This window comes from Bombina bombina, chromosome 7, assembly GCF_027579735.1.
Source record: "Bombina bombina isolate aBomBom1 chromosome 7, aBomBom1.pri, whole genome shotgun sequence".
NCBI lineage: Eukaryota > Metazoa > Chordata > Amphibia > Anura > Bombinatoridae > Bombina > Bombina bombina.
Genome location: NC_069505.1, coordinates 97351971 through 97370416, shown reverse-complemented (window position 1 = coordinate 97370416; position 18446 = coordinate 97351971). Strand labels below are relative to the sequence as shown.

Below are 18446 nucleotides of genomic sequence, written 5' to 3'. Positions count from 1 at the left end.
AAGAAGGCATCTAAGCTTTTTTTTGGTTCAGACTATGGATAGCACTTTTTTATTGGTGGATGAATTTATCCACCAATAAGCAAGAACAACCCAGGTTGTTCACCAAAAATGGGCCGGCATCTAAACTTACATTCTTGCATTTCAAATAAAGATACCAAGAGAATGAAGAAAATTTGATAATAGGAGTAAATGAGAAAGTTGCTTAAAATTGCATGCTCTATCTGAATCACGAAAAAAAAAAGTGTGTTCAGTGTCCCTTTAAATAATTTTCTAACCCTCCCCCCTCCCACTAGAAACAGCCATCTTAGGTACTCAAAATGCACTGAGATAAGAGGAGGCCTTCAAGGGCTTAGAAATTGGCATATGAGCCTGCCTAGGTTCAGCTTTCATGAATACCAAGAGAACAAAAAAAATATGATAATAAAAGTAAATTGGAAAGTTGTTTAAAATGGCATGGCCGATCTTCAAGGATTCTAAAGTATTTATTTGCAACCCCCACGCGTAAGCAAGTTATCCCTTACAGCTCAATGACATAAGAAGCTAAAGACTAGTATATTTAAATATTAATAAATTATTATTTGATAAAATGTGTACTACATAATTGCCAATATATTATATGCATTAATAAACATGTTTTTAAAGTTCTTTTAACATATAAGGCAATATAAATAACAAATATAGTCCTAGAAATGCTTTAATATGGGAAGTGATCATTATCACACTAATATTTACAGCATTATATCCACAGTTATTAAATTATTTAAATAGAAATGATCAGGTTTTGTATTTAAAGAGATTCCATGCTGTCAAGTGTTTGACATTGAAGACATTGAAGACATTAAAGGGATAGCAAAGCCAAAATTAAACTTGCAGGATTCAGATAGAGCATGCCATTTAAAGACACTTTTAAATCCACTTCTATTTTCAAATGTACTTAGTTCTTTAAGTATCCCTTGCTTATTCACATACCGTACACTATTGAGAGCTAGCTGCTAATTGGTGCCTACACACATTTGTCTCTTGTGATTGGATAACTAGATGTGTTTAGCTAGTTACCAATATTCCTTCAGCAAAGGCTAACAAGAGAATGAAGACAGAAGTAAATTGGAAGGTTTATTAAAAATGTATGTTCTATCCAAATCATGAAATAATATTTTGGGGTTTCCTGTTTACAGTGTGTCTTGATCTTTTAAAACATAAATACAATATATGGCAAAAGGTATACTCACTGACGCTTCTGCCCTCCTAGCTGACTCCAAACTTCCACGACAAAGCCATCAAATCTCTCCTCCTAAAGACATTACAAGCTGTTTAGTATTGATCACACTGCTTTGTACACAGCTCTCTCAGGAGTAAATATCAGATTAGCATAGGATTAAATAGTTTAGTTAGCTAGCAATCAAGCATGCTGCCAATTATTAGGCTATTATTTAAACAAGAGAAGGCATGCATATACAAACATATACAGATTATAAGTAAAATCTGTGAAAAACACAAGACAACCATAAAAAACTATTACATAGACATAGTAAAATCAGGAAGCAGAGGGAAATCAGGAACAACAACACTCATATTTTATAAAGCCCTCTATAGATGCTAACAGGAAATTGTCTATCAAAGCTTCTTCCTCCTTCTATAACAGTCCAATGAGACCCTCCAATGTTGATGTTACTCTATGGAACAGAATTACTAAAGGGACATTTTGCACATAGGTATCAGAAATGAATCGCTGCTTTGCAAAAGTTCAGCATTCAAAATAAATGGACAGTTGTGTTAGCAACATTTGTATTGTTCTGCAAGCTCACAGTAGCAATAACCAGCCACTTGTAATGGCTGGTTATTTATCGCCTGCCCGTAAACGGGCGAATTTGCCCATTTGCGGGTGTGCTATAAATTAGCGATCCACTTGTAATATATAGCTTTATTGGGCATTACATTCAAAGTTTAATATCCCTTTATAATGTAAGCTCCTGAAACTTAGTGAATCAGCGTTACAGAATAACGTAGGAATTGGAGAAAATGTTCTCACTGGTGAGTGTTGAAAATTTGTGAATCAGAATCCAATATATGAACAGTATGCTGCTTTTTCATACCATTTCTGTCATTAGTCATATATAACAATATAAGTTACAACAAATCCAACATGGAGCCTGCAGTGCTTAACCTTTTTTTTGCCCTTGTAGAGAATAAAAGGTGTGGAGTGAAGCCCAATCACAGGAGTGAGAGTGCTAACGGCATTCACCGGGGCTTTACCAGGGAGATGGAGAATAAATGAGTGTCAGCCAGTGGCAGACATGGGTTGAGAGAGCACCAGTTTGTGAGAGAAACAGATATAAGTGACTGATCCATTCTCAGGTAGACAAGACTCTCAAGAGGCCTATAAGGCCAAGAGGACTAAAAATACGGTCTCAAACGTTTCTGCTTCAGGGAACAAATGGATCTGGAAATGGTGGAACTGTGTAGGTAAACTAACCATACCTACCTACTCTTTACAACCTGCCAAAGGATGTGCTAATATTTCAGGCTAACGGGGATTTACCTGTTTTGGCAAAGGTGATGGCATAAATTTACTTTAACAGTGTGTGCTCACATGTGGGGTTAAGGCATTGGACATAGGCAAAACTGTTGTTACTTTCCCTTGAAATTAGAACATTAGAACTCTAACCTTTGCTGTTTCAACCATGGTGTTGGAAAGGTCTTCAATCTCATCTTCACTACTGAACACACTGTCAAAGTCTTGATAAGACCATCCGTCAAACAGGATACGTGGCACTGCAAGTATAGAAGTTGATTTTTACATTTATTTGCTTAGAACATATTAGAATATGATTTATACATCAATTTACATACAGTCAAACCTAGATATACACCTTTAGCTGAATCCAGGAAACATAAATAAAACTGTCAAAGTGGTCTTTAATATGTCACTAAATGAAAAGAAATTAATTAATCTGTCAATTTAAATTTTACTTTATCTCACATTGTAGTTGTGACACAATATGGGCTAGACTACGAGTGGAGCGGCAGTTTGCGCTCCCGCATTAACCCCGAAAGACTTTGGTTTTTGCGTGATACTTAAGAGAGTAAATGGGATGCTGGGGAGAGATAAAGGGGGGAGCTGAGGAAAAATACTTGGGAGAGAAAATGGGGTGCAAGGGAGAAATAAAGGGGGGCTGAGGAGAGGAAATGGAATGCATGGGAGAGATACTTTGGAGGAGAAAATTGGAGGCTAGGGAGAAATACTTGGGAAGAAAAATAGGGGACTGTGGAGAGATACTTGATAAATAAAATGTATAACATTATGTGAAGTCTTTTTTTTCTACAAACGTTTTCCCTTCTTTATTGTTTGGCATAATGTAAAGTCTTATATTTAAGGCACCTTTTTTCTTGTTTGTGCATGTGTATATGTATAAATTATATACATTCAGCCCTCCACTCCTACATTAATGGACAATTTGTTCCTCCAAAAGAAGCTTCTACCTATTAGGTTACTTGTGACTCATAGCAATAAGCACCATCTGTAACCTCCTAAACAGGATTCCTCTAATTAATATAAACACCAACAGCGTCCCAGTGGGTATAACTTCCACCATCCTTTAAGACTCAACATTACAGGGACACGTAAATCAAACTTAAACTGTTTGTATAACATTGCTGTCTCTATGTGCTTTTTACTTACCAATTTGTGTGTTCTTAGAATTTTTCCTGACTTCCTTTATCCACCCTGCAAAAAGGACACACAATTCTAAGTTCTTAAGTATAGAAATCACAGAAACACTAATGTATTTTAGCTATTCACAGTTATATCCTAGGTGCAAATACTGTTATTAAAGTGATAATAAAGTTTGCCACGGTGCAAGCTGAAAACAGAAACTACGTTCTTTTTTATTGCAATGTTCATTCATCAACACTTAGCAATTTTAGCCATAGCAAATATATATATAAGTTCCTTTTCTTACCGTGACCATTACACTGAAGCTAAAGATTTAGAGAGATAGACTACAGTAAATGTGTTGAGTGAGTGGGCCCTACACAACATTACTTTGAGGGGGGAGGTGGGCTGCTACACTACAGAATTTTATTTGTTTATTTTAATAAAAAAATGTATATGAAGTGGGTACTGGCAGACAACTGCCAGTATCTAAGATGGCGGATACTAGTTAGAGGGGGAAGGGTTAGAGAGCTGTTGGGGGGGGGGGGTCAGGGAGGTGGGATGATAAGGGGGAATTCTACACAGCAGAAAACAATAATAAAAAAAGTAAATTTATGCTTACCTGATAAATTAATTTCTTCTATGATATGACAAGTCCACGGATTCATCCTTTACTTGTGGGATATTATCCCCCTGCTAACAGGAAGTGGCAAAGAGCACAACAGCAGAGCTGTCTATATAGCTCCTCCCTTGACTCCACCCCCCAGTCATTCGACAGAAGGTATAGGAAGAAAAAGGAGAAACTACAAGGTGCAGAGGTGACTGAAGTTTTAAATAAAAAATAAAATCTGTCTTAAATTGACAGGGCGGGCCGTGGACTCGTATCATAGAAGAAATTAATTTATCAGATAAGCATAAATTTACTTTTCTTCTATAAGATACGACGAGTCCACGGATTCATCCTTTACTTGTGGGATACAATACCAAAGCTACAGGACACGGATGAACGGGAGGGACAAGACAGATAATTAAACAGAAGGCACCACTGCTTGAAGAACTTTTCTCCCAAAAATAGCCTCCGAAGAAGCAAAAGTATCAAATTTGTAAAATTTGGCAAAGGTATGAAGTGATGACCAAGTCGCAGCCTTACAAATCTGTTTAACAGAAGCATGGTTTTTAAAAGCCCATGTGGAAGCCACCGCTCTAGTAGAATGAGCTGTAATCTTTTAAGGAGGCTGCTGTCCAGCAGTCTCGTATGCCAAACGGATGATGCTTTTCAGCCAAAAAGAAAGAAAGGTAGCCGTAGCTTTTTGACCTCTACGTTTTACAGAATAGACAACAAACAAGGAAGATGTTTGATGGAAATCCTTGGTCGCTTGCAAGTAAAACTTCAAGGCACGGTCCAAATTATGTAACAGACGCTCCTTCTTAGAAGAAGGGTTATGACACAGAGAAGGAACAGCAATTTCCTGATTAATATTCTTATTAGAAACAACGTTAGGAAGGAATCCAGGTTTGGTACGCAAAACCACCTTATCAGAATGGAAAATAAGATAAGGCGAGTCGCATTGTAATGCAGATGGATCAGAAACTCATCGAGCAGAAGAGATAGCAACTAAAAACAGAACTTTCCAAGATAGAAGCTTAATATCTATGGAATGCATAAGTTCAAACGGAACCCCTTGAAGAACTTTAAGAACTAAATTCAAACTCCATGGCGGAGCAACAGGTTTAAACACAGGCTTAATTCTAACCAAAGCCTGACAAAACGACTGAACGTCTTGGACATCTGCCAGACGCTTGTGCAGTAAGATTGACAAAGCAGAAATCTGTCCCTTTAAGGAACTAGCTGATAACCCCATCTCCAATCCTTCTTGGAGAAAGGACAAAATCCTAGGAATCCTGATCTTACTCCATGGAGTAGCCTTTGGAGTCGCACCAATAAAGATATTTACACCATATCTTATGATAAATTTTCCTAGTGACAGGCTTTCGAGCCTGAATCAAGATATCTATGACCGACTCAGAGAATCCTCGCTTAGATAAAATCAAGCGTTCAATCTCCAGGCAGTCAGCCGCAGAGAAACTAGATTTGGATGTTGGAACGGACCCTGAATGAGAAGGTCCCGTTTCAGTGGCAGTTTCCACGGTGGCAGAGATGACATTTCTACCAGATCTGCATACCAAGTCCTGCATGGCCACGCAGGTGCTATCAAAATTACTGAAGCCCTCTCCTGTTTGATTCTGGCAATCAGACGAGGAAGGAGAGGAAAAGGAGGAAACACATAAGCCAGGTTGAACGACCACGGTACTGCTAGAGCATCTATCAGTACTGCTCGAGGATCCCTTGATCTGGACCCGTAACAAGGAAGCTTGGCATTCTGACGAGATGCCATCAGATCCAATTCTGGCATGCCCCATTGATGAATCAATTGTGCAAACACCTCCGGATGGAGCTCCCACTCCCCCGGATGAAAAGTCTGTCGATGTGATATACCTTTAAGGTATATCCCCTCCCATTTATAGCTTCCATCCTATTTAAGAGAGTCACACACCTCTATGCCCTGCCTGAAAATTGAAGCATACTTTGTGTCTTGCTAACACAGCCGTTTATGCAGCATTTCGTCAGGTCATACCCTGAATAACAAGGGAGCTTTTGTCTCACTTTTAGTTTCACTAACTTTATGCCTTTCTTCCTACGAATTGACTAACTTGTTACTTACTTATTTCTTACAACCGTAAGTCCGGACCGGCACCTTTCCAGATCACTCCACCGGCTTTCAGCTCTCACGGATCTACATACTCCGGCGCCCCGGAAGTCAGACACACTCACACCGGACTGCCATCTGAACGGATCGTTCAGTACTTTGGGGAACTCCTAACACAAGGTATTGTTTATCGTATAACTGTTTGCTGGATTTGCTGGCTAAACGTTCATCAGTCACTCTGGGCTAAGTTACAACGAAGGTACTACTTTAAGTCTTTTATACTGTTTATGCAAATCTACTCAGCTGCTTGCTTGCACTTCTGCATTAACAAAACCTGCTGTGTATCGCCTAACACAACATAGGCATTACCCAAGAATTACTTGCACTTATGCCTAACTGCTGTAAAATGGAGTGTCTGGATATTGTATATATTTTAGTGTGAAAGTTAGTGTGAGTGTGAAGAATCATCAAACTTTGCATCGGATTAACTCTTTCACTTCTGAAATCTGGAGCTTACTTTTGCAGTATATTTGATAAGGACTTAAACTGGCTAAATATCCCAGGGGCCGCTACTGGAAATATTAAGGTCTAATCCAGAATTAGTCAATATCTGTTGAGAACTGAAATCTTGTAAGGGATTAATTTGTTATTATTCCTACAAGTCTTTATATCTTACTCATTATTTGTCTCCCTGTATACCTCTCAAGTAACACAGCCATTGTTACCTGGTGGGTACTAATTAAGAGCAACAATACTTTAAAAGGTAAACTCAGTTTATATAGTATAACCAGGGAAGGTTACCCTAGTCGACTTAGAAAATCCGCTTCCCAGTTCTCCACTCCTGGGATATAGATTGCTGATAGATGGCAAGAGTGAGTCTCTGCCCATCGAATTATTTTGGAAACCTCTATCATCGCTAGAGAACTCTTTTTTCCCCCTTGATGATTGATATATGCTACAGTCGTGATATTGTCCGACTGGAATCTTATGAATTTGCCCGAAGCCAGCTGAGGCCACGCCTGAAGCGCGTTGAATATCGCTCTCAGTTCTAGAATATTTATTGGAAGGAGAGCCTCCTCCTGAGTCCACACACCCTGTGCCTTTAGGGAATTCCAGACTGCCCCCCAGCCCAATAGGCTGGCGTCCGTCGTCACTATGACCCATGCTGGCCTGTGGAAACACATTCCCTGGGACAGATGATCCTGTGACAACCACCAAAGAAGAGAGTCTCTGGTCTCTTGATCCATATTTATCTGAGGAGATAAATTTGCATAGTCCCCATTCCACTGTCTGAGCATGCATAGTTGCAGTGGTCTGAGATGCAAGCGAGCAAACGGAACTATGTCCATTGCCGCTACCATTAGTCCAATTACCTCCATACACTGAGCCACTGACGGCCGAGGAATGGAATGAAGTGCTCAGCAGATGGTTAAGATCTTTGATTTTCTGACCTCCGTCAGAAAAATTTTCATGTCTACCGAGTCTATCAGAGTTCCCAGGAATGGAACTCTTGTGAGAGGGACAAGTGAACTCTTCTTTATGTTCACCTTCCACCCGTGAGATCTTAGAAAAGCCAACACGATGTCCGTGTGAGATTTGGCTAGTTGGTAAGTTGACGCCTGAATCAAAATATCGTCCAGATGGGGCGCCACTGCTATGCCCCGCGGCCTTAGAACCGCCAGAAGGGACCCTAGCACCTTTGTGAAAATTCTGGGAGCTGTGTCCAATCCAAAAGGAAGAGCCACAAACTGGTAATGCTTGTCCAGGAAAGCGAACCTGAGGAACTGGTGATGAACTTTGTGGATAGGAATGTGAAGATACGCATCCTTCAAATCCACGGTGGTCATATATTGACCCTCCTGGATCATTGGTAAAATTGTCCAAATGGTCTCCATCTTGAAGGATGGGACTCTGAGAAATTTGTTTAAGATCTTGAGATCTAAAATCGGTCTGAAGGTTCCCTCTTTTTTGGGAACCACGAACAGATTGGAGTAAAACCCCTGCCCCTGTTCTTCTCTTGGAACTGGGCAGATGACCCCCATAGTATATAGGTCTTCTACACAGCGTAAGAATGTCTCTCTTTTTGTCTGGTTTACAGACAACCGTGAAAGATGAAATCTCCCCCTTGGAGGAGAATCTTTGAACTCTAGAAGATACCCCTGGGCAAAATTTCTAATGCCCAGGAATCCTGAACGTCTCTTGCCCAAGCCTGAGCGAAGAGAGAAAGTCTGCCCCCCACTAGATCCGGTCCTTGATCGGGGGCTGCCCCTTCATGCTGTCTTGGTAGCAGCAGCGGGCTTCTTGGACTGTTTACCTTTATTCCAGGTCTGGTTAGGTCTCCAGACAGACTTGGATTGAGCAAAATTCCTCTCCTGCTTTGTGGAAGGGGAGGAGGTAGCGGGACCACCTTTGAAGTTTCGAAAGGAACGAAAACTATTCTGTTTGGCCTTCATTCTATTTGTCTTATCCTGAGGAAGGGCATGGCCTTTTCCTCCAGTGATGTCGGAAATGATTTCCTTCAGTTCAGGCCCGAATAGGGTCTTACCCTTAAAAGGAATAGCTAATAGCTTAGATTTTGATGACACGTCAGCAGACCAGGACTTAAGCCATAACGCTCTGTGCGATAAAATGGTAAAACCTGAATTCTTCACCGCTAATTTAGCCAGTTGAAAAGCGGCATCTGTAATAAAAGAATTAGCTAGCTTGAGAGCCTTAATTCTATCTAAAATCTCATACAACGGGGACTCAACCTTAATAGCCTCCTCAAGGATCTTTGAAAGCACAACTGTCCTCAATAGGTATAGTTGTAAGTTAAAATAGTTTAGAAACAGCTCCCTCCACCTTAGGGACCGTCTGCCACGAATCCCGAATGGTGTCAGATATGGGAAACATTTTCTTAAAAGTAGGAGGGGAAGAGAACGGAATGCCTGGTCTATCCCATTCCTTAGTAACAATGTCCGAAATCCTCTTAGGGACCGGAAAAACATCAGTGTAAGTAGGAACCTCTAGATATCTATCCATTTTACACAACTTCTCTGGTGGAATTACGATAGGGTCACAATCATCCAGAGTCGCTAAAACCTCCCTAAGCAACAAGCGGAGGTGTTCAAGCTTAAATTTAAAAGCCGTCATATCTGAGTCTGTTTGAGGGAACATCTTTCCTGAATCAGAAAGCTCTCCCTCAGACAGCAATTCCCACACCCCCAATTCAGAGCATTATGAGGGTACATCGGAGATGGCTAATAAAGCGTCAGAGGGCTCAGCATTTACTCTCATACCGGACCTACTGTGCTTCCCCTGCAAACCAGGCAGTTTAGATAATACATCTGTGAGGGTAGTAGACATAACTGCGGCCATATCTTGCAGGGTGAAAGAATTAGACGCACTAGAAGTACTTGGCGTCGCTTGTGCGGGCGTTAAAGGTTGTGACACTTGGGGAGACCAAACTTGAAGAGCATTGAATATTGCTCTCAACTCTAGGATATTGATGGAAAGTAGAGACTCCGTTCGAGTCCATACACCCTGAGCCTTCAGAGAGTTCCAGACTGCTCCCCATCCTATCAGGCTGGCATCCGTTGTCACTATCACCCATGAGGGTCTGCGGAAGCATGTCCCCTGGGATAGATGAACCAGCGACAACCACCATAGAAGAGAGTCCCTTGCTCTCTGGTCTAGATTTATCTGAGGAGACAATTTTGTATAGTCTCCAATCCACTGACTGAGCATGGTTATTTGCAAAGGCCAGAGATGAAACCGAGCAAAAGCAATGATGTCCATTGCCGCTACCATCAATCATGCAACTGCTCCTTCAGATAAACATTAAAAACTTATCGGGAGAGGAGAGCAACGCTAGCAAGTGTGCTAGAACACAATAAAGCAACTCTGTATATTTCCACAGAAATAAGCTAGACATCGTCCGGACTGCAAACTGTAGTAAAAAACTGCTTTTTAGACAGTAAAATAAAGCTGTTTGTCTTCCAGCCCCAGACATTAAAAAAGTACTCTCCCAAGAAGAGACCACAGTCTCAGCACAATAAGGGCCTTTCTTAGTCACAGCCCTTGGCATGTTGGTATGAACTGTAGTGCTTACTTCGTTCTTAGAGGATGCGTCCCCAGAAAATAAGAAAGTTAGCACTTACCTGGAACGCTGTGCGACAGCATGGCAGTCCAGCAGGTGTTCAGAGGTCCTCTCCCTCCCATAGCCCTGTGGACAAAGATCAGCCTGAGTTAAAAGTGCTTAGGCTATCTAGAGTAGGGCAGCAAATATGTAGGAGGCGCAGTGAGAATTTTGTCCAACCAGTTCCTATTGCTTTAAAGCCACCAAATGCTTCTCTTTTCACTGAAGAGACTGATCTGGTCTAGGCTACACCCCAGCACAAAGTAGCACTCAGTGGCACTACTTTAAAAATAATAAACTCTTGATTGAAGATTCTAAACTAACACCTCACTTTACCTCTTCGTATCACTAACACAAGCAAAGAGAATGACTGGAGTGGGAGGGAAGGGAGGAGCTATATATACAGCTCTGCTGTGGTGCTCTTTGCCTCCTCCTGCTGACCAGGAGGCGATATCCCACAAGTAAGGATGAAATCCGTTGACTCATCGTATCTTGTAAAAGAAAAATAATGCCCTAAAACTTCACACTGGCAGACTGTCTGTCAGTACCTAAAATGGTGGTGACCCAGTGGGGGTGAGGGAGGGAAAAGAGCTGTTAAGGATGGATCAGGTATGGATAAGGGGGTGGGAGGTATCAGGTAGTATGGTATTTTATACACTAAAAATAAGTGTGGTGTGCAGCTGCAATTAGCAGCCTTTTAGTTAACAAAAGGCAATGGCAAAGCCATGCATGTCTGCTATTTCTAAACAAAGGGAATCCCAGAGAAGCTTTTCTAACCATTTGTGTTATGAATGCATACGTGATATATAAATAATTTCAGTGCATACGTGTCTACGTGATATATAAAAAGTTTGTGAAAAAGCAATTTTTTTTTTTATTTGATTGCATTTGGCAGCGAAATGGTTGCATAAAGTATACCAAAATGGGCTTAGATCAATACTTTAGTTGTCTACTAAAAAAAATATATAGTTTGGTAAATTAAAAAAAAATAATGCTCCTTTTCTGTTTAACCCTTTAGTGACCAGACAATTTTTCAATTTTCTTACCGTTAAGGACCAGGGCTGTTTTTACATTTTTTTTGTGGTGTTTGTGTTTAGCTGTAATTTTCCTCTTACTCATTTACTGAAAGAGGAAAATTTGTGTAAGACTTTCTTAAGATACCATTATATTCATATCATATAATTTACTATAAAAAAAATTATAAAATATGATGAAAAACATTGAAAAAAAACAAACACACTTTTTGTTACTTTAACCCCAAAATCTCTACAATCTACAACCACCAACAAAAATCCCATGCTAAATAGTTTCTAAATTTTGTTCTGAGTTTGGAAATACCCAATGTTTACAACCACCAACAAAAATCCCATGCTAAATAGTTTCTAAATTTTGTTCTGAGTTTGGAAATACCCAATGTTTACATGTTCTTTGCAAGTTATATGGCAATAAGTACAAGTAGCACTTTGCTATTTCCAAACCATTTTTTTTCCTTCAAAATTAGCGAGTTAAGTAACACTTATATCTGTCAGGAATCCCTGAATAACCCTTCACATGTATATATATATTTTTAGTAGACAACCCAAAGTATTGATCTAGGCCCATTTTGGTATCTTTCATTCCACCATTTCACCGCCAAATGCGATCAAATAAAAAAAAAATCATTCACTTTTTCACTAACTTTAGGTTTCTCACTGAAATGATTTACAAACAGCTTGTGCAATTATGGCACACATGGTTGTAAATGCTTCTCTGGAATCCCCTTTGTTCAGAAATAGCAGACATATATGGCTTTGGCATTGCTTTTTGCTAATTAGAAGGCCGCTAAATCCCGCTGTGCACCACACTTGTAACCCAGCAGTGAAGGGGTTAATTAGGTAGCTTGTAGGGTTAATTTTAGCTTAAGCGTAGAGATCAGCCTCCCACCTCACATCCCACCCCCTGATCCCTCCCTGACCCCTTTTAAACAGCTCTCTTCCCTCCCCCATCTAACAATTGTCACCACCATCTTAAGTACTGGCAGAAAGTTTTTTTTTTTTAAATATATTTACTGCGGTGTAGGTTCCACACTAACCCCCCAACCTCCCTGATCCCCCACCCCCAAAAAAAGCTCTCTAACCCTTCCCCCTCTACCTATTTCCTGCCACCTTAAGTACTGGCAGCTGTCTGCCAGTACCCAGTTTGCTGCCAATTTGGCTCATTTAAAAAAAATAAAAAAATTAAAGACCTATTTTTTTCTGTGTAGCTGCCCCCCCTCAATACCATAGCCCCCCTCCCAGATTTCTTTATCGGGTCTCACATAGGATCCCCCTCATTGCCCTTCCTCCCCGCTGCTGCGGCTCAATATTATTATTTTTTTTGTTCCTGTAGCGTGGCGTAGCGGTCCTACCCACTCCAGCCCCCCTCCAGCGATGGGCCGCCCACCCGCCTCCCTCCCAACCCTCCCACGCCACCTACGATCGGCATTATTGAGAAACATCTTTCATGGATAAGAAAACTGCAAGTTGCCCCCCCCCCACCCACAATTGAAGATTTTTGCCATAGCCGTGATGTTATCTGTTTGGAAGCAGAGATAAGATTCTCTCTTAAAACCGGGTCAAATCTGGAGGGCCCAGAAGGTCACACAGAGTTCTACAATATTGATTGGCGACCTTGCCTATTGAGTAGACTAAACTCCCTGAGCTCTAAGACCCCAGATCATATCTCAACCCAAGAAATCAATGTCTGTGATAATTATTATCCAAGAAGGACGAATGAGGGATGCTCCCAGAGCAATTCCTTTTAGATTTATCATGAAAAGGACCACCTCAGATTGAAGTCCAAAAGAACCATATGAGATAATTAAATGTAGTTCTCATACCACTGTCTTAGCTAGCAAAGTTGAAGTGGGCGTACCTGAGGCTGCTTCCATAAGACCTACTACTTCCATGTACTAAGCTACAGACCAAAGATGAATGGCCTGAAGATTGGAAGAAGCCTACTGTAACCTGGATCTGTGCCAGTTCCTAAGAGATAGGTGCATGGTTATAGAGTCTATAATCAATATAAATTAAACTCTGATCTTCTAGAAAGAGAACTTTTTGGAATATTGATTTACCAATTATATCTGCGAAGAACAACAGTAATTTGTTGGTATGAGATTCTGCCAAAGGAAAAAACGGAACCTGAACCAAAAACATTGTTCAGAAAAAGAGCTACTGATATACCCTGATTTCTTGTCACTGACAATAGGGCTCATGAAACCTTGTATAAATTCTGGGAGCTAAGGTAGGTCAAAAATGTTGGTCAAGAATAGCAAATCTGAGAAACTGGTGATGGTCCTTGAAGATAGGAATATGAAGGTATGTATCAAAGCTATAATGGACATAAAAGACCCTAATTGATCAGTGGTAAAATGGAAGGTAAGGTTTCCATTTTGAAGTAGGAACTCTGATAAACCTATTAAAAGAAATACAGAATAGGTCTGAAGGTTACCTCTTTCTTGGGAACAATAAGTGGTTGGAATAGAACCCCTGACTCTGGTACAAAAAGTATCACAGCCATATGTTACTAAACATGACCACGTTGAAAGGAAAAAACTTCTCTTCAAAAGACTTCTGGAACCTGAGACCTTTCCCCAAGGAGGCCTTGACCTGAAGCCTATTTTGTAAAACTGAGATAATATGTATAAAACCCAGAGAACCTAGATTAACTAAGACCAAGCCTTTTGAAAAAGATTAAACCTGCCCCCAACCAGAACTGGATCTTTGCCACACCTTTGTGTTATTTTAGAAGATAAAAAGGTTTCTTGTTCTATTTGGACATGTTCCAGTTAGAAAGGGATCTCCAGGAGATTCTGTAAGAGTCAGTTTTTTGTGAGGAGGAAAAATATTTGTTTCCTTGACTGATGAAAGGAACAACAGTTAATGATCGGTTCTTCCCTTTGGACTTTTTATCCTGAGGTTGAAAGCCACGTTTTCCTCCAGTTTCTATAGAAATAATAGCATCCAGACCAGGACCAAATCAAATTTACATTTAAAAGGAAAGGATAAAAATCATGTCTGCTGACCAAGATTTTAGTCACAAAGATCTTCTGGTCAAAGCAGCTAAGGCCATATTCTTAGCATTATTAGGATTGATATCCACAATAGCATTCCAAATAAAAAATTTTTGCAATTTTTAGTAATTGTAAGCGATAAATAATTTAGATAAATCATTCTAAACTTGGTCTTATAAATAGTCACAACAAAGGGTATAAACTGTTGCTACACAGGCAATGCATAAAGCTGGTTTAAACATATAACCTGCCTGTTGGAAAACTTTTCTATGGAAGGATTGTAATTTTATATCCATAGGCTCCCTGAAAGAAGTACTATCTCCTAGGGCAATTGTGCTTGGCTAGAGTAGAAATTGCTCCGTCAACCATTGGAATAGATTCCCGCATCTCTACATTTGAAGCAATCATGGCAGACTGAGTAAAAGGGGTTCCTTGCTAGGACCATTCCTTAATTAGACACATTAATTGGCGCACCTCCAAACGCAGACCACATATTATTTCACATATTTAAACTTTTTTTCATATTTTTTTCTTATTTATCTTTATATTGCAAAAAATTGCCTTCTTAATGTTTCAACATTTTTAAAATAAAGATGGGATCTTAGTCACACAATATGGCCATATTCTGCTTAAGCCAGTCACCACTTTCAAGGTGTCCCATAAAGACTGGTCCTAACTGTATAAGATTAGCCAAACTAAGCTGAATAATGTAATTTGTAATATATCAAAACCAAATTACAAACTTCTCATCCAGACTGCATGGGATGAGGCTTACTGGCTACATATAATTTCACATATTTCAAACATATCTCTTAATGTTGCAAAAAATTGCTATCCAAATATATCCTAATACTATAAAATTAGCCATAATAAAGAGAAAATCCAAAATTACAAAATAGCAATAGTATACCACTCACCCAGACTGCATAGGATGAGGCTTCCTGGCTTTATATACACACAGTTGAATAACATAGTATGGAACACACCTGAACAGGGTGGAGTGCTTTAAATCAAAGGGCTTTGGTCAGAACTCAGGTAATAAATCAGTAGGTAAAGATGATCAAGCACTTCTAATAAAAGCATATGTTTTTAAATGAACATATGGGGGGAGTGCTGCCAAAATGACCAAAATAAATATAATTAGACACAGGAATTGGCGCACCTCCAAACGCAGACCACATATTATTTCACATATTTAAACTTTTTTTCATATTTTTTCTTATTTGTCTTTATATTGCAAAAAATTGCCTTCTTAATATTTCAACATTTTTAAAAAAAGATGGGATCTTAGTCACACAATATGGCCATATTCTGCTTAAGCCAGCTACCACTTTCAAGGTGTCCCATAAAGACTGGTCCTAACTGTATAAGATTAGCCAAACTAAGCTGAATAATGTAATTTTTAATATATCAAAACCAAATTACAAACTTCTCATCCAGACTGCATGGGATGAGGCTTACTGGCTACATATAATTTCACATATTTCAAACATATCTCTTAATGTTGCAAAAAAATTGCTATCCAAATATATCCTAATACTATAAAATTAGCCATAATAAAGAGAAAATCCAAAATTACAAAACAGCAATATATTGTCTGATTGGAATCTGATAAACCAGGACAAACCCAGAAGAGGCCAAGCCTTCAGAGCATTGTAGATTGCTCGAAGTTCCAGAATGTTGATCGGAAGGGAGCGTTCCTCCTGAGATCACAGGCCCTGTGCCTTCTTGGCACCCCAAACAGCTCCCCATCCTGATAGACTCACGTTCATAGTCACAATCTCCCAGGATGGTCTTAGAAAGGATGTCCCTCGGGACAGATGATCTGGACAGAGCCACCAAGAGAGCAATTCTCTCGAACGGCTGTCCAGGTAAATCTGTTGAGACAATTCCGAATGATCGCCGTTCCACTGGCTCAGCATGCACAGCTGTAATGGTCTAAGACGGAACCTGAAAAGGAAATTATGTCCATGCTGGACACCATGAGACCAATTACCTCCATACACTGAGCCACAGGTGGCCTTATGGAGGTCCAGAGGGCAAGACATGCCAAAGCTAGCTTGCAATGTCTCTGGTCTGTTAGAAATATCCTCAAGGATATCGAGTCTATTATAGTACCCAGGAATTCTACCCTGGTGCTTGGAATAAGAGAACTCTTTTCTAAGTTTATCTTCCATCCATGAGATCGAAGAAGAGAGAGAAAAGATACCGAATGGTCCTCCTCTAGACGACCAGAATGTTGTCAAAGTAGGGAGCTACTGCTATACCCTGGGTTCTGGCGACAGCCAGGAGAGTCCCTAGAACCTTTGTAAAGATTTGTGAAGCAGTAGCTAGACCAAACGAAAGTGCAATGAACTGGAAGTGCTGATCCAGGAATGCAAACCTTAGGAACTGGAAGTGGTCCCTGTGGATTGGAACTTGAAGGTAGGCATCCTTCAGATCTATAGTGGTCATGAAATGTCCTTCCTGAACTAGAGGAAGAATAGACCTTATTGTCTCCATCTAGAACGAGGGAACATTTAGAAACTTGTTTAAGCACTTTAGGTCCAGAATCGGGTGGAAAATTCCGCACGCACCCCAGAAAGGCTCCCCTCTTTTCTGGTCTGGAAGACAGGTTTGAGAGGAGAAATCTGCTCTTGGGTGGATGAGATTTGAAACCTATCTTGTATCCCCGAGTTATGACCTTCAGGACCCATGAATCCTGCATGTCCCAGACCCAAGCATCTGAAAACAGCGACAGTCTGCCCCCTACACGATCCAGCGCCAGATCGGGGGCCGCCCCTTCATGCCGACTTGGTCTCGGCGGGATTCTTGTTCTGCTTGGATTTTTTCCAGGATTGAGTCGGCTTCCAAGTGCTCTTGGTTTGCTCGGGCTTAGAGGAGGACTGCTGACGTTGGGACTTCTCAGAACGAAAGGAGCGAAAATTAGATCCTTGTCCTTTAGATTTGTTATTATTATCCTGCGGTAGGAAGGAACCCTTGCCCCCTGTAACTGTGGAGATAATGGAGTCCAGGCCTGGACCAAATAAAATATTTCCCTTAAAGGGAAGGGAAAGTAGTCTAGACTTAGAAGTCATGTCTACAGACCAGGACTTCAACCAGAACGCCCAATGGGTCTGTACTGAGAAACCAGAAATCTTAGCATTCAGGCGAATAATCTGCATGTTTGCATCACAGATAAAAGAATTAGCAATTCTCAAAGATGTATTTCCTTCTTAAATAGCTTTGAGTGGGACCCTTCACCTCGATCAAATCCGCTAAGGAGTCGCACCAGTAGGCCGCAGCTCCAGCAACCGAGGCAACAGCCACTGCCGGTTGAAACAAGTATCCCGTATGCTGAAACATTTTTTCTGAGAAAAGTTTCCATCGGCTCTCTGAATGACGAGTTATCCTCAAGTGGGATAGTAGTGCGCTTGGCTAGCGTGGAGATAGCGCCATCCACCTTAGGGAAGGAACTCCACAACTCCAGCCGAGAGTCCGGGACCGGGAATAATTTTTTAAAGGCAGACGAAGGGGAAAAGGAAGATCCAATTCTAAGCCACTGATTCTTAATAATGTTCGCCATTTTTACAAGTACAGGAAAAGTTAGCGGTGCTACCCTGTCATCGTACACTCTGTCTAATTTAGGGATCAAAGGTTCATCAGGCAATCTGGCCTAAGGAACCTCTAATGTCGACAGAGCCTCCTTTAGAAGAAAACACAAGTGTTCAATCTGAAAGCTAAAGGCTGGTTCCTCCGCAGTGGGAGGCCTAGACTTAGCAGACTCCTCTGAAGACTCCTCTGAAGACTCAAAGAGGCCGAATTATCAAGTGTCTGTCGGACAGACATCGCTGAATGCGGAGAGCAATACGCTCTCCGTATTTAGCATTGCACCAGCAGCTTACAAGAGCTGCTAGTGCAATGCCGCCCCCTGCAGACTCGCGGCTAATCGGCTGC

The 18446-nt window shown here is 40.7% G+C and overlaps 1 protein-coding gene across 1 annotated transcript in view; it reads right to left on the bottom strand.

The window, feature by feature from the left end:
• CHID1 (chitinase domain containing 1) overlaps window positions 1–18446 on the bottom strand; it is a 1450539-nt gene that overhangs the window by 1289025 nt on the left and 143068 nt on the right. Inside the window, exons 5-7 of the mRNA XM_053720199.1 lie at window positions 3680–3724; window positions 2666–2772; window positions 1230–1291 (exon numbers count right to left, since the gene is read on the bottom strand). Of these exons, the coding sequence (XP_053576174.1) occupies window positions 1230–1291; window positions 2666–2772; window positions 3680–3724 (214 nt within the window). The remainder of the gene's footprint in view (window positions 1–1229; window positions 1292–2665; window positions 2773–3679; window positions 3725–18446) is intronic.